General features: G+C 45.5%; 1 protein-coding gene across 4 annotated transcripts in view; it reads right to left on the bottom strand.

The window, feature by feature from the left end:
• Window positions 1–1,554: 1,554 nt before the first annotated feature.
• Window positions 1,555–14,798, bottom strand: part of LOC130275406 (putative ferric-chelate reductase 1) — a 70,322-nt gene continuing 57,078 nt past the window's right edge. For 3 of the 4 annotated variants that reach the window (XM_056523321.1, XM_056523320.1, XM_056523322.1), the window contains 5 exons: window positions 13,092–13,183; window positions 12,573–12,631; window positions 12,331–12,468; window positions 4,179–4,198; window positions 1,561–2,406 (listed from right to left, as the gene is read on the bottom strand). In XM_056523321.1, the coding sequence (XP_056379296.1) occupies window positions 2,317–2,406; window positions 4,179–4,198; window positions 12,331–12,468; window positions 12,573–12,631; window positions 13,092–13,183 (399 nt within the window). In that variant the 3' untranslated portion in view covers window positions 1,561–2,316. Of the gene's footprint in view, window positions 2,407–4,178; window positions 4,199–12,330; window positions 12,469–12,572; window positions 12,632–13,091; window positions 13,184–14,798 lie in introns of all 4 variants that reach the window. The other variant, XR_008844767.1, reaches the window with a different exon arrangement.

The following is a 14,798-nucleotide window of genomic DNA, read 5'->3' as shown; positions in this document are numbered from 1 at the left end:
GGAAGTGACAGGCCTGTGGGAGCCAGAGGAGACCACCAAGGTTAGTATATCATCCACGATAGTTACCATTAACGCACACTTGTTAAATAGTAGTAAGCAAAAGTCCTTGATAGACGGGCTCTACTGACCCCACAGCAATATAATCCAACACAATTATCAAGGCATATAGTCCACAGACAGGTAAAATATATGGAAATAATCGTCTGACACCAATACCTCGGAATGGTTTCAAATATTTTCAGATTTATTCTTTAAACTTCATGACTCACATTTTCATAGAATAAGATGTAGGCAATTCCATATAGCAAGATGGATAAAGTACATCAGCACGGTCAGATGGAGAGAGACACGAGTACAAACCTGCCGCGCTACGTTTCAGGGGTACGCACCCTTAGTCATACGCTGATGGGATAATCTTTTGCGCCATCGTCTGTAGTTTTTATCGGTACCATTTTTGTTTAAATGGGGCTTTTTATTAATATTTTTATGGTTTATGAAGTGACCAAAAAATGCGCAGTTTTGAACTTTGGTATTTTTTTACGTGTACGCCATCGACCATGCGGTTCAGCTAACCTTATATTTTAATAGTTCGGACATTTACGCATGCGGCGATACCACATATGATTATTTTTATTCTTTATTACAATATTTTATTTAAGAATTGGTAAAAGGGGGTGATTTAAACTTTAATATGGAAAGGGTTAATTAACTTTTTTTCTTTTTTTTACACTTTTTTTTTGTCCCCATAGGGAGCTACAATATGCAGTCTTCTGGAGCAGTAGATTGCCGATCGGACGACGGAGAGGCAAGTGAGGACCCTCTCGTCGTCCGGAAAGCTGATCGGGACATCGCGATTGGTGGTGCCCAGCATTAGCCATGGGTCCTAGCTGCCGGTAGCAACCGAGACCCACGGGCTTTAACCTGTTCAACACTGGTGAGAACAGTTTAAAGCCTGTTAACGGGATCAGGGCATAAAGGTACGCCCTGCTTTCTTAAGGACTCGGGATTCAGGGCGTACCTGTCCTTAACAGGTTAGTAGAAGTAATTTACAAATATGTTTAACTTTCTGGAGCCAGTTGATATGAAGTACCCCTTTAAGAAGCCCTGTGCAAGATAATAGTTAAAGGAGAGTTTTTATGGTAAAACAAACAAACAACTTATATAAGTTGTATATATTAGCTCCACAAGGCATCCCAGCTGATTTGTTTCAAAATCAGACACCCCATAGCCCCCATAAACAGGCTTTAAATATCCTGCTGATTGAGCAAAAAACTACACACACTGTGCTTGTTTCCTGTTTGAGCTGCAGTGAGGGGCTGCTGTGAGAGTGAGCAGTGAGGGGGGTGTGTTGCCCTCCCGCCAATCAGGGACACTCAAACACTACACACTGAAGCTGTCAGCTCTCTGAGCAGGGGGGAAGGGAGAGTGAAGTGTTGTCATCAGTGTGATAAGATCTCCTGGACTTCCTGCCTGGAGGAAAAGCTGAGAGAAACAGGGTAGGTGCTCATCAAAGATTACACTTCACATTGCAAAGTTATATAACTTTATTATGTGCAGCTATATAAAGGTAATTTCATTTGGCTGGAGTTCTCCTTTAAGGAAAAAAAAAATCATATGTTTAGCCATTATACATCCAAGTCCCATACTTGCTCACCTTCTTCCTTACCAGTGTGCACATTGCACTTGTTTCTGTTACTGACCTGTGAAGAGGAAGACCCTGTGCAGGTTCACACTGCTCATGGAATAGGGTTTTGATCAGTCGGGGTCTCGGTGCTGAGCCCAATCTTTGCTGGGTCCCTCTTTTCACTGGGCCCCATAGCAGCTGCCTTTTCTAACTTCAAGATAAATATGCCAGTCTCATCAAGGAACAAAGTATATAGGAAGAGATTGTCCAAACCAGATACCAACACTACCTTCACTTATTCTTTTCTTTTTTTTATTGCTAGTGAAAAAAAGTTTTACTATGTAAAATAAAAAATAAAAAAACTCATGAATTTGTTTTACCATTGTAAATGTTTGAAAAACGTAATGTCAGATGTTCCATGCGAACGTTTCTGTTGCTATGGATTTCAATATGGAAAACAAAAATCAGTCACAGACATAATCCAGAGGGTCCCAGCATGTTTTCTTATTTCTGTCATACATGTCCATGATTCGGCCACTGTAAACATCTCACGGCGTCCTGCGCACACAGAGTATTCCGTATATTGACAATAGCAAAAAAAAAAAAAGTGTTACATTTGATTATAACATCGTCTCCTTGGTAATTCTTTGGCATGTAAGAGTCGGTCATTATGAGCCATCCACAGATCAGGCTTAAGATTGTCCTATGCCGACCAACAGTGCGATCAGAAAGGCCAGATTACCACAAACGAAGATCAGAAGTGCGCCAGTCTCAATATGAGTCTACAACGGAAAAGGATTACAACATTTTTAGTATAAGTCCTTAAAGTTTTAGAACTCAATGGGGGAGATTTATCAAAACCTGCCCAGAGGAAAAGTTTCTGAGTTGCCTGTAGCAACCAATCAGTTCGCTTCTTTCACTTTTGAAAAGGCCTCTGAAAACTGAATGAAGCGATCTGATTGGTTGCTATGGGCAACTCAGCAACTTTTCCTCTGGACAGGTTTTGATAAATCTTCCCCAATGTTTTTAAAGGGGTACTCCGCTGCTCAGCATTTGGAAAAAAATGTTCTGAATGCTTAGGGCTGGCATCGGGAGCTTGTGATGTCATAGCCCCGCCCCTAATGATGTCACACCCGCCCCCTCAATGCAAGACTATGGGAGGGGGCGTGACAGGTGAAGGGCACGTCAGCGTGCTTCACTCCCTGACTAGGCACCCACTCTATGAAACCAGTCTCCTACAATGAGAAGCGAGAGCTGAGCAACATCTTGAGATCAGTTTGGGTTTTAGCATTGATTAAAACTTTTTTGTAAATGTTTTTCTAAATGACTGAAAGGCTTTAAAGGGGTGGAAAGCATTTTTTTTTTTTTAATCAACTGGTGCCAGAAAGTTAAACAGATTTGTAACTTACTTCAATAAAAAAAAAATGTGTCCTTCCAATACTTTTTAGCAGCTGTATGCTACAGAGGAAATTCTTTTCTTTTTGAAATTCTTTTTTGTCTTGTCCACAGTGCTCTCTGCTGATACCTCTATCCGTGTCAGGAACTGTCCAGAGCAGGAGAAAATCCCCATAGCAAACCTATGCTGCTCTGGACAGTTCCTGACACGGACAGAGGTGTCAGCAGAGAGCACTGTGGACAAGACAAAAAAGAAATTCAAAAGAAAAGAATATCCTCTGTAGCATACAGCTGCTAAAAAGTACTGGGAGGATTAAGATTTTTAAATAGAAATAATTTACAAATCTGTTTAACTTTCTGGCACCAGTTCATTTAAAAAAAGTTTTCCACCAGAGTACCCCTTTAATTAAAAGAAACTCCTTACTCTAGGAGGTGCTGTGCACTGCCTGTTGTTAGGCTTAGTCTGTCTTTAGTAACAATGAGACCAAGCTGCATCACAGGAAGTGGTGGTTGGGTTTAGCATGTGCTCTGTACAGGAGAGAGGAAGCAGGGGCTGTGTACCTGCAATCTGTGAATGTATATCACCTTCAGAGGATCAACACTGTGAATGAAAGGTAAATAAAGGCCCTCTTATCTCTGACCATCCACAAAATTCTGGGCAGCTGTAATCACAGTGCTCCCTCCTATATAATTCCCTTTACCTTTAGTTTGTCATCATCATCAGCAGCAGTTCAGTGCTAAGTGTAAATCCTTCCTTGCTGTGCTGCTGATGTTTATTTCCTTTCTGCTCTCATTTCAAGCCCAGTGTGTCAATAACCCATTCTCCTCCCACATGCCATCTATAGTAGTGCACTCTAAATCCTCCCCAGCACGGTGCTAGCCGGTCCAGTACTCACACTATGGCTCACTCATGCCTGTTTATCTGACGAAGAGACTCCGTAACCTCGAAATGCGTAATGTATTGGCATTTGTGATTTATCTGAACACTCTTTGCCTGATGGTCTGCTCTGACAGCTGCCAAAAGTTGGAGAGCCACAGGGGTAAAGCAGTGACTTGTGTAAGTTATTGTTCTGGATGGAGCTTCTAATGAAGTGCTGCAACGTCCCAGGGGATGACTAGAATGGTTATAATTTATAACAAAAGGTATTATATAGCTTACCTTATTTTCTTGATCAGTCTCTGTCAGGAAAAAATAAAAATAAAAGTTACTACTTATTCATACTACTCACTCATATTACTGTCAGAATATACAAACAGAGAGAGATCTGTGGTGTAACAAAATCTATAAAAATGTTTATGGAAGCTGCACAGTCAATGGCCAATTACAACTTGAATATACAATCAATCAATCCCATGTACAGTACAATACTTATATCATCATTGGAGAGGAACTAATTTTTGAATTTGACTAGGCCGATATGCCGAATTTTCCAAAAAATATGTTTCATATTGAATTTATTTGCGTTGAATCGCTATAAAAAATGTCTATTTCTGGGATACAGAGAGCCTCAATAGGGGTGTAGAACACTTTATTTTGCTGTAACACGCATAGGGTGTGTGCTTGGTTAGTGAAATAATACTGTTATTCAGTATGACATGCAAATCAGAGGTGTCGCTATTAGAATCACTGTCGCAGAGCGGCACAATGATAGAACCTGGAGGTGGTGGCAGCATGAGGAGAACATATAGTGGTAGAATGACACAGCGTGGAGTTGGCGGCAGCATGAGGAGACCATATAGTGGCTGAATGACACAGCCTGGAGTTGGCAGCAGCATATAGTGGCTGAATAACACAGCCTGGAGTTTGAGGCAGTAAGAGAGAGGAACATATAGTGGCTGAATGACACAGCCTGGAGGTGGCAGAAGCATGAGGAGACCATATAGTGGCTGAATGACACAGCGTTGAGGTGGCGGCAGCATGAGGAGACCATATAGTTGCTGAATGACACAGCGTGGAGGTGTCGGAAGCATGAGGAGAACATATAGTGGCTGATTGACAGCCTGGAGATGGCAGCAGCATGAGGAGAACATATGGTGGCAGTATGAGACAGCTTGGAGCTGGCATCCGCATGAGGAGAACATATGGTGGCAGAATGAGACAGCCTGGAGCTGGCATCAGCATGAGGAGAACATATGGTGGCAGAATAAAACAGCCTGGAGGTAGCTTCAGCCCAAAGAGAACATATGGTGGCAGAAATAAGACAGCCTGGAGGTGGCAGCAGCAGCAGCAGCATCAGGAGTCCTGAAATTGACCCGGTGACAGAGTGGTGTGGTGGGTGGCAATACCAGTACCCATTGACGAAGGTGGGGGAAAAAAGGAGAACTTGGCATCAGATGTGTGGCATCAGGCGGGTGGCAGGATCAGAATAGTAGCTGAGGCAAGTAGGCAGAAGAAAACGGTCTCTTTTGTAAAAGTGTTAGTGTGCACAAGTAAGTACTGAGGATATGCATTACGTAAAACTTAACTTTTAACCCCTTAACGACCACGGATGTAAATGTACGTCCTGTTTTGGCGGGACTTCCCGCACATGGACGTACATTTATGTCCTGTGTATGACCGCGAGCATCGGAACGGTGCTCGCGTCATACACAGCAGGTTCCGGCTACTAGCCGCCATTAACCCCTCAGATGCCGTGATCAATACAGATCACGGCATCTGCGGCAGTGCGGTACTTTGAATGGATGATCGGATCGCCTGCAGCGCTGCCGCGGCAATCTGATCATCCAGCATGGTGGCCGGAGGTCCCCTCACCTGGCTCCGGCCGTCTCCTGGGGTCTTCTGCTCTGGTCTGAGAGCGAGCAGACCAGAGCAGAAGATCACCGATAATACTGAGCAGTGCTGTGTCCTATACATAGCACTGAACGATATTAGCAATCAAAGGATTGCTAAAGATAGTCCCCTATGGGGACATAAAAAGTGTAAAATAAAAGTTGAAAAATGTAAAAATAAAAATAAAATAAAAAGTGAAAAATCCCCTCCCCCAATAAAAATTTAAAATTGTCTGTTTTTCCAATTTTACTCCCAAAAAGTGTAAATTTTTTTTATAAACATATTTGGTATCACCACGTGTGTATATGTCCGTACTATCAAAATATAATGTTAGTTATCCCATACGGTGAATGGCGTAAACGTAAAAAAATTAAAAAGTCCAAAAATGCTGCTTTTTTGTCACATTTTATTTTAAAAAAAAATTAATAAAAAATGATCTAAAAGTTTTATATATGCAAATGTGGTATCGATAAGAAGTACAGATGACGGCGCAAAAAATTAGCCCTCACCCTGCCCTATATACAGAAAAATGAAAATGTTATAGGTGGTCAAAATAGGGCGATTTTAGATTACTGATTTTGTACAAAAAGTTTTAGATTTTTTTTTAAGCAGTGCAAAAATATAAAAGTATCTAGCCATGGGTATCATTTTAATTGTATTGACCCACAGAATAAAGAACACATGTAATTTTTACAGTAAAGTGTATAGTGTGAAAACAAAACCCTCCAAAATGCGCAAAATTGTGGTTTTCATTTAAATTTCCTCCCTAAAATTTTTTTGGGGGGGGTTCGCCATACATTTAATGGTAAAATGAGAGGTTTCATTACAAAGTACAATTGGTCACGCAAAAAACAAGCCCTTATATGGGTCTGTAAATGGAAATATAAAGGAGTTAGGGATTTTAGAAGACGAGGAGGGAAAAACAAAGATAAAGCAAAAATAATATTGGCCTGGTCCTTAAGGTGAAAATGGGCTTGGTCCTTAAGGGGTTAATAATATGCTTAGGATAAAATATATGGACCCAATTATTATTTTTTTAAATCAAACAAAAGGAAAGGTGTGCAAAAAACATCATGTGCCACCTACACCACCAAGTATTGTTGTGATGCAAAGACCTCTAAAAGGTGGAAGGGAAAAACGTATGGTCCATTGTAATCGGTGTGGGGTAAAACATTACCCTGTAAGGCCCTACTCTTGCATTTTTTATTCACTTCTTGGCAAGTGTTACTCACCCTAAAAGGGGGTGGCCCCACACAGGAGCTTCTCCCTATTTCCACCTGCAAACACTGCCATTTCCCAGGGTTTTTAGGTGGAAATAGGGATTGGTTCCTGTGTGGGGCCACCCTTTTTAAGACGAGTAACACTTGCCTTGAAAAGGTGGAAGGGAACAACGTATTGTCCATTTTAGCAGGTGGGGGTAAAAACTTCCCCTGTAAGGCCCTACTCTCACCCCATTAATTCCCTTCTTGGCAAGAGTTACTCACCCTAAAAAGGGCGGCCCCACACAGGAAACTCTCTCTGTTTCCACCTAAAACCCCTGGGAAATGGCAGTGTTTGTAGGGGGAAATAAGGAGAGGTTCCTGCGTGGGGCCGCCCTTTTTAGGGCAAGTAACACTTGCCAAAAAGTGAATTTATAGTGCGATAGAAGGGCCTTACAGGGGAAGTTTTTACCCCCACCGGTTACAATGGACCATATGTTTTTCCCTTCCACCTTTTAGAGGTCTTTGCATCACTTCAATACTTGGTGGTGTAGGTGGCACATGGTGTTTTTTTGCACACCTTTCCTTTTGTTTGATTTAAAAAAAAATTTGGGTCCATATATTTTATCCTAAGAATATTAATACAAGTTAAGTTTTACGCAAGGCATATCCTCAATACTTACTTGTGGTCTGATGCGTAGGAATGTCTGTAACTGGAGAGCAGCGCCTAAAATCTGTTTTGCACTATCCATATTTGTAAAGTGTTGGTGTGACACCATGGTCAATCTACTCTGATGCATCAGGCATTGGTGGGTGGAAATCCTGGCTGATCCATGCCTCACAAAGGTCAGACGAGTTTTCCTTGGGGTGACTATGGCCCCGGCCTCACTAAACACCCGCTCCGATGGCACACTACTGGCCGGGCAGGACAGCTTTTAGAGGGCAAACGCTGCTAGTTGCGGCCACAAATCAAGTTTGGCTGCCAGAAGTCCAACGGATCTTAAAGGTGTGTTGGCATGGTCATGTCAAGGAATGCCACCACCTGCTGGTTCAGGTCCTGCTCTAGGTGTACCTGCTACGGATGAGTTGCTTCACTATGCGGGTGAAAAAAGCTACTCATCAGCAGCTGTAGACTGCGGCTGCTGCTGATGGAGCTGGTGCTGCTCCTGCCACTCCACCCCTCCCCAGCAGCCATGGCAATGGAAGGTGAGCGCAGAGGGCCCCCCCGAGTCAGACCTGTGAGAGGATGGACGATGGCGCAGATAGGCATTGGCCAACATGTAGGATGTCTTTGTAGGGGGTCAGTTTGTCCTCCCTCTCAGTGGGTGTAAAAAAGGCCCCTATTTTGTGCCAGTAGCGAGGGTCCAATAAGGTGGAGAGTCAGAAGTCATCCCGCTGCTGAATGGTGACAATTCGGCGGTCACAACGCAAGCAAGTGAGCATGCATCGTGTCATTTGTGCAAGTGACTCAGAGAGACTCCCTGCCCTCATCTCCATTACACACTGCCCTGGTGTGCCTGGGTCCTCTAGCTGCTTCTGCTCCTCCTCTCCTGTCAGATGACTAGAAAAACCGCCCATTTCACGAAACCTAAACTGTGCTCTACTGTTAGGGGGCCCCCTCTTCCTCAGCCCCCACAGGGCTCATGTGGCCGTGAGATGTAGGCGCCATGTCTCCAGTGCCCTGACCAGCCATTGTTTCCAACACGTGTTGTATTAGATGAAGCAGTGGAATGATGTCGTTAATCCCATAATCCTGGCGATTGAGTAATAATGTGGCTTCCTCAAAGGGCCTGAGCAAATGGCAGGTGCCACTTATGAGCTGCCACTGGTTGACATTGAAGTTACAAAGGGGAGTTCCCCTATCAACTTGGATCATCAAGAAATCGGTGATGGCTTTTCTCTGTTCGTATAGTCAGTCCAACATATGGAGGGTGGAATTCCAACTTGTGGAAACGTTCTGATGCTGCAGCTCAATGAGGGTGTGCTTTGCGGTGTACGAGTGGCTGAAGGGCATGCAAAGTTTTCTTCCCATTGTAAGAATGTCTTGCAGATGGGGGCAACACTTCAGGAACCACTTGACAACCAGATTGAACATGTGTGCCATGCAGGGCGCATGGCTCATCCTTCCTTCTCGCAGCGCAGACAAGATGTTCTTCCCGTTGTCGGCCACCATTGTTCCCATTTCCAGTTTTCTTGGAGTAAGCCATGATTCGATTTCTTGATGAATGACTATTAGCAGTTCCTCCCCTGTGTGACTCAGTTCGCCAAGGCAAACCATCTGGTACCATGGTATGCTGAAGGGGCACTGAGACTTGTTCATGCAGTGGAGACTGAGGACACGGTGGAGGATGAGGAGGCAGAGTCGAACACTGTCGCAGGACCAATGGCCTCACAGCGTGGAGGCAGAAGTAGCGAGACCTGTCCAAGTTGCTGCTGTGGCTGTGCAGGAACCACATTCACCCAATGGGCCATAAAGGACATGTATTGCCCCTGACCGTAGTTACAGCTCCACACGTCGGCATTTTGCCATGCACTTTGGTACACACCGACAGGCTCAAGTACTGGCCCACCTTCTGTTCCTCAAAATTGTGCAGGGCAGGTACTGCCTTCTTCGCAAAGAAATGACGGCTTGGGATTCTTCACCTCGGTTCGGCACAATCCATCAGTTCTCTGAAAGGTGCAGAGTCCACCACTTGAAAAGGGAGGGACTGCAGCACCAGCAACTTGGACAGGAGCACATTCAGCTTTTGAATGTGGGCGCATACTGTTGTCTCTTGGACATGGCTTTGCCGAAGGATTGCTGGTGGGATGACTGACTTGAAGTAGGAGAAGCAGGAGCATCTTGAAAGACAGAAGATGGGTATAACACACAGCTACCTACGGCTGAGTTGGTGGAACCATGGCTGTCTGAAACGGAACGGCGTGCCATTGGGTGATGCAGCAGGCTGGACCACCACATCGGAGCCACGGTTCTCCCAGGCCACTTTATGGTGATGCTGCATATGTTGATGCAGGGCCATGGTGCAAACATTGGGTCCCTGGCCACGCTTTGCCTTCTGCCGACACATCTTGTATGTGGCCAGGTTAACATCCTCCGAATGCTTGATGATAAATTTTGACACTGCCGAGTACCTGATTTTCCCACCAACAGTCTGCACTGATTGACTGCTACTGCCACCGACTCCAGGAACCCCTGTTCCACTACCTCCCAGGAAGGTAAGCTGCCGCGAAGCAGGTGGTCTACCCTGGGCACGTTTGGTTCCAGACTTTCCACTTCTGCCACCATGCTGACTGCCAACCATGCTACCACCTTGCTGGCTCAGTTGCTAACTCACTGGCAAACTGCAACCCTCTTCTCCTGATGATGATGAAGTCCCTTCTACACCCAGCTCCCAAGTGCGATCGGCTTCATCGTCATTGAGTTGTGTCTGCACATCACTGATGTCCTCCTCAAGTTCTTCAAAAGTGTCTGCTTCAGGAGCCTGAACGCTCGCAACACCACCTCCCACGCCACTCTCCTCATAACTTGCCCGCCTAGCGGAGGAAGCGGCGGATGTCTCCTTCCTTTCTTGGTTCGGCAGTAGCTGCTAACTGTCCTCTAGTAGATCGTCCTCACTGAATAGTGGAGCTGAACCCACAGCATAAGATACTTCTTTAGGGGAGGGAACAGCATAGGACAGAGGCAATGGGAGGTCAGTAAAGGGGTACTCTGCTGAAAACATCTTATCCCCCGCTGGGGACCCCGCAATCTCCGCTGCGGCACCCCTGTCATTTGGTGCACGGAGCGAACTCCGCTCCGTGCCCGATGACTGGTGAACATGGCCGGCACGCCCCCTGCCATAGACATGAATGGGGGGGGGGGGGGGGGGGGGTCGTGACGTGACGTCGTTAATTTCAATGGGATTCTGCAGCATTGTGCAAACGGTGGAATTTCAGTGAAAACCCTGCCTCTGCCGTCAGGGCTGGTGCAAAGATTTTTGCAACCCTAAGCGAAAGCTAATTTTGCCGACCCCTTGACCCTGTCCATTGGCACCGCTCTTTGACATGCCCCACCTTGACACACTGTAACAAACCTCCTACTCGTGAAATCTCCTTACTACTGGGGTGACACACTGTAACAAACCTCCTCCTAATGTAATCACCTTACTACTGGGATGACACACTGTAACAAACTGTTACAACTAGCGCTCTGGTCAGACACACTGGCCGCGAGTGTTCTCCTGCCCCGTCCTCCTATGCTGGCGATGCCGCGGTTTGCATCATGTGACGCGCCCGCATGCGAACCCCCTGGGCCGTTACACAACTGTCTCCTCCGCTGTCCCAAGTAGCCGACATGTGTGTACCCGCCCTCTGTGGTGTCCATGAGCCGGCTCTCTGCGATTTAAAGGGCCAGTACGTTCTTAATTGGTTACTGCTGCTCGCTGATACTATAAGTGCCAACACTTCCTGTTTCCCCTTGCCGGATCTTTGTGCTCACTAGCTTAAGAGAAAGCGTTCCCGTTGTGTATTGCCTTACTGTGTACCTGACCACTTACTCTGTGACCTGACCTTGCTCCTGTGCCTCTTGCCCACTGACCTCCTAGCTACGTTCCTGACTACGCTCCTGTGCCGCCTGCCCTGACCTCTTGCCTGTGCAGACTTTGAGTTTGCCTCATCCTTCCTGTGCTCTGCTTTACTTCAGCAGCCTGTGTGAACGAGTCGTATCAGGGGTAGCGACCTGGGTGCCGCCTTTTCGGCAGGCTCTGGTGAAAACCAGCAGCACCTTAGACTCTGCTCCCTGGTACGACCCATGCCATTATCCGCACAGGTTCAGCGCATCCACTTCACCACTGCTGTTACACAAACCTCCTCATGTAATTACTACTGGGTTGGCAAGGTACTGCTGCCTGGACGGTAGCTTCGGGTGAGCAAGGGCTTTGGATGTTAGCTGGCCACTAACTTTCTTGCAGCGTGCAAAGTGGCGCCCCCATCAAGAGGGCGGTCCAAGCGGCTGTCTGGTGTCCGCAGAAACATTGAAACTGTTTAATTTTTCAGCGGAATCTGCTTGGAAATTCATTGCCGTCTATGTATACACTGCATTTCCGAGCGGTCTTAGTGCTGCTGACATTCCACACATTTTAAGCTGTGTTAACATAGCCTTATTGTCTATAGAGCGCATCAGTGCTGGCTGGCAAGCACTACTGTCCCCTTAAGCCAGTTATATTTCACAATCACAGTCGGTATCAGGACTGAGACTTGATGTCATCTAAACTTTTGGCATATCTGGACGACATGTCAAAAGTTTATGTAAGTGATATTAACACTTTAAGCAGCAAATACTAGAGATTAACAGCATCACTGACCTCTCATTCCCAGGTGCATTTTGGTTTCCAGGATAATATAAAAGAGGACTTCCCATGCAAAAAATCCTCCCATCACCTTCGGCATCCATAGGTTTGATGATCTATCCACCAGGATAAGGCCAAGAAAGATGGCCGCCACTAGGAGTGATGTGAACATGGTAGGGTTAGTAAGGGTAGGCATATAGTCATGTGACACCACACATACTTTTGTATCATCTTGGTATATTATATTTTTGTCTTACCTGCGAGGATTTTTATCACAAGTGCATTTATACGATGTCCCCAGTTAAAAATGAAACGTCTGTAATTTGAAACAAATTATTTTATAAAAATCTTATAAATGTTTAAAGGGGAATTCCGGCTTTATACATCTTATCCTCTATCCAAAGGCTGGGACCCCCCGCTATCTCAGTGCAGCCCTCGCCATTAAGCCTCCGAGGCATTCTGTTTTGGGCGCTGCCTCCGAGATGTGACGTCATGACGACGACCCTTGTCACATCATGCCCCCTCCATTCATGTCTATGGGAGTGGGCGTGACGGCCGTCACGCCCACTCCCATAGACATGAATGCAGGGGGTGTGGTCGTGAAGTCACATCTCGGAGGCAGCGTCTGGCACAGAATGCCGGGGGCTGCACTAAGATTGCGTGGGGTCCCAGCGGATAGGGGATAAAATGTATAAAGCCGGAATAACCCTTTAAAACACCCCTGTTATCTTTGCTTTGTATAGAAATTAAATAATAAACTGCAAAATAAGATTTACCTTTCATTCTTAGGATCTGGTCTAAAAAAAGCAACAATAGGTTGGAAGAACGACAGTATCATAACTATGCAGCCAAGGACTGGATGGGCTCCCTGTAAAGAAGAGAAGTGTCAGAGGGGGGTATGAACGTCTATTATCCATATAGTACCTTCTCTAAGCATGGTCTTGATTTTTGACCTACATCTACCTATATTTCACTAAGCAAAGTGAGTGAGGGATTCAGCGCCCCATATTATAAAATATATATATAACACACCGACCCTATAAAATTATATTATGAAATGTATTACTGTGAACATCACGATAGCAATAGGCGCTTTATTGTTTCATAAAGACCAATTAATTCCATATTTATTCAACACTGATGTAAAGCATTTGCCTAACTGGCCCTAGTCTTGGTCTGCAATGCAAAATAAATCTTAAAAAGTGTCGGCTTTAGATTTCGTAAATCTGGGCCATTATGTGCTAACATTAGGGATACCCTTATCAAAGTACTACTTGTGCAGCAAAACAGGCTGGCACATAGGATGTTAATGCCTAGACGCCATATTACCGAGCTGGATGGGTCAAATGACCAGGGTGGGAATTATAGTCGTGGGGTGGCCCAGCTTCCTAGCTGTCTTCATATTACCTGACATTTGAGATACATGTATGTCAAATGCGTATACATTCGGTGTAGCACTATTTTAGCCATTATTTAACTTGTATATAGCTTTTCTCTTCATCCATAATTATCAGTTCTCCCTAAGCCAGTGGGTTGGAACTAGCTCCCATGATGTCTCCTATACATTGAACACACAGATAAGAGGGGATCCTGCTCTCTTATATCTCTATAGCACACTCTCTTCCTTTTGGCTAAGATCGAGTGTAGTATCTGTTCTTATCAGTGTTAGAATTGGGGCATTAATGTAGGATGGATGCAACATGGAGGGGGCAGGTGTACCAGGGCGTTCCAGGGTTGCTTCTGAGGAATCAGCTCGACGGGTGCCCCGATGTAACCTCTTTCCCTCTGGGTCTCGCCATGAGGCCGAGAGGGTCTAGAGCTGAGGTTCTTTAGTGCCTCGGGGAGTGGTGACCCCAAGGTGCCGAAACTCACTGGGAGTATTGGCTTACTGAGTGGAAGCACTGGCTCCATGATCTCTTCACCTTGTGGCACTCACCTCTTGATTCCCTGCCTTCTGGCTAGGATCAGAAAAAGGATCAGAAAATTTTTTATAGATCCGGCCGGATATCCGGGCAGTATATGTGCACACATTCACTTATTTATTTCTTTTTTGTCACTGTGTCACTTTTTGCGTGTTGTTTGTCCACAGGATTGTTAGGATGCGGTAGCCCTTCTGGGTTTCCTGCCTAGGGGAGGTGTGTGTGGCCATTAGGTTCCGCACCTCCCTGCAAAAACCCCAGGTACTCCTGCATGGGCAGGGTACCGACTGTTATTGGCTCTGCGTGCAGATACCTTGGCTAACGCCAAGGGGGATGCCGGGAGCACTTGTGGTCCCTTAGTAGCTTCGCGAAAAGGGACATTGAACCTGGAACCTCGCAGGTACCTTTTGGTCTGGAGGAAAAGGGTAAGGTTTGTTGGGGGCCTCTCTCCTACCGGAGAAGGGCTTGCGATAGACTGCATCCTTTGTGCACGTTTTTTTGTAGTGTAACACGTTTGCACTCTTTATTGCACTTTGGGTGATTCGAGAGCACGTTGCTCGACAC

This window comes from Hyla sarda, chromosome 6 (assembly GCF_029499605.1).
Source record: "Hyla sarda isolate aHylSar1 chromosome 6, aHylSar1.hap1, whole genome shotgun sequence".
Classification (NCBI taxonomy): Eukaryota; Metazoa; Chordata; class Amphibia; order Anura; family Hylidae; genus Hyla; species Hyla sarda.
The sequence above is the reverse complement of the archived record's forward strand: the minus strand, read 5'-3'. Positions and strand labels throughout refer to the sequence as shown.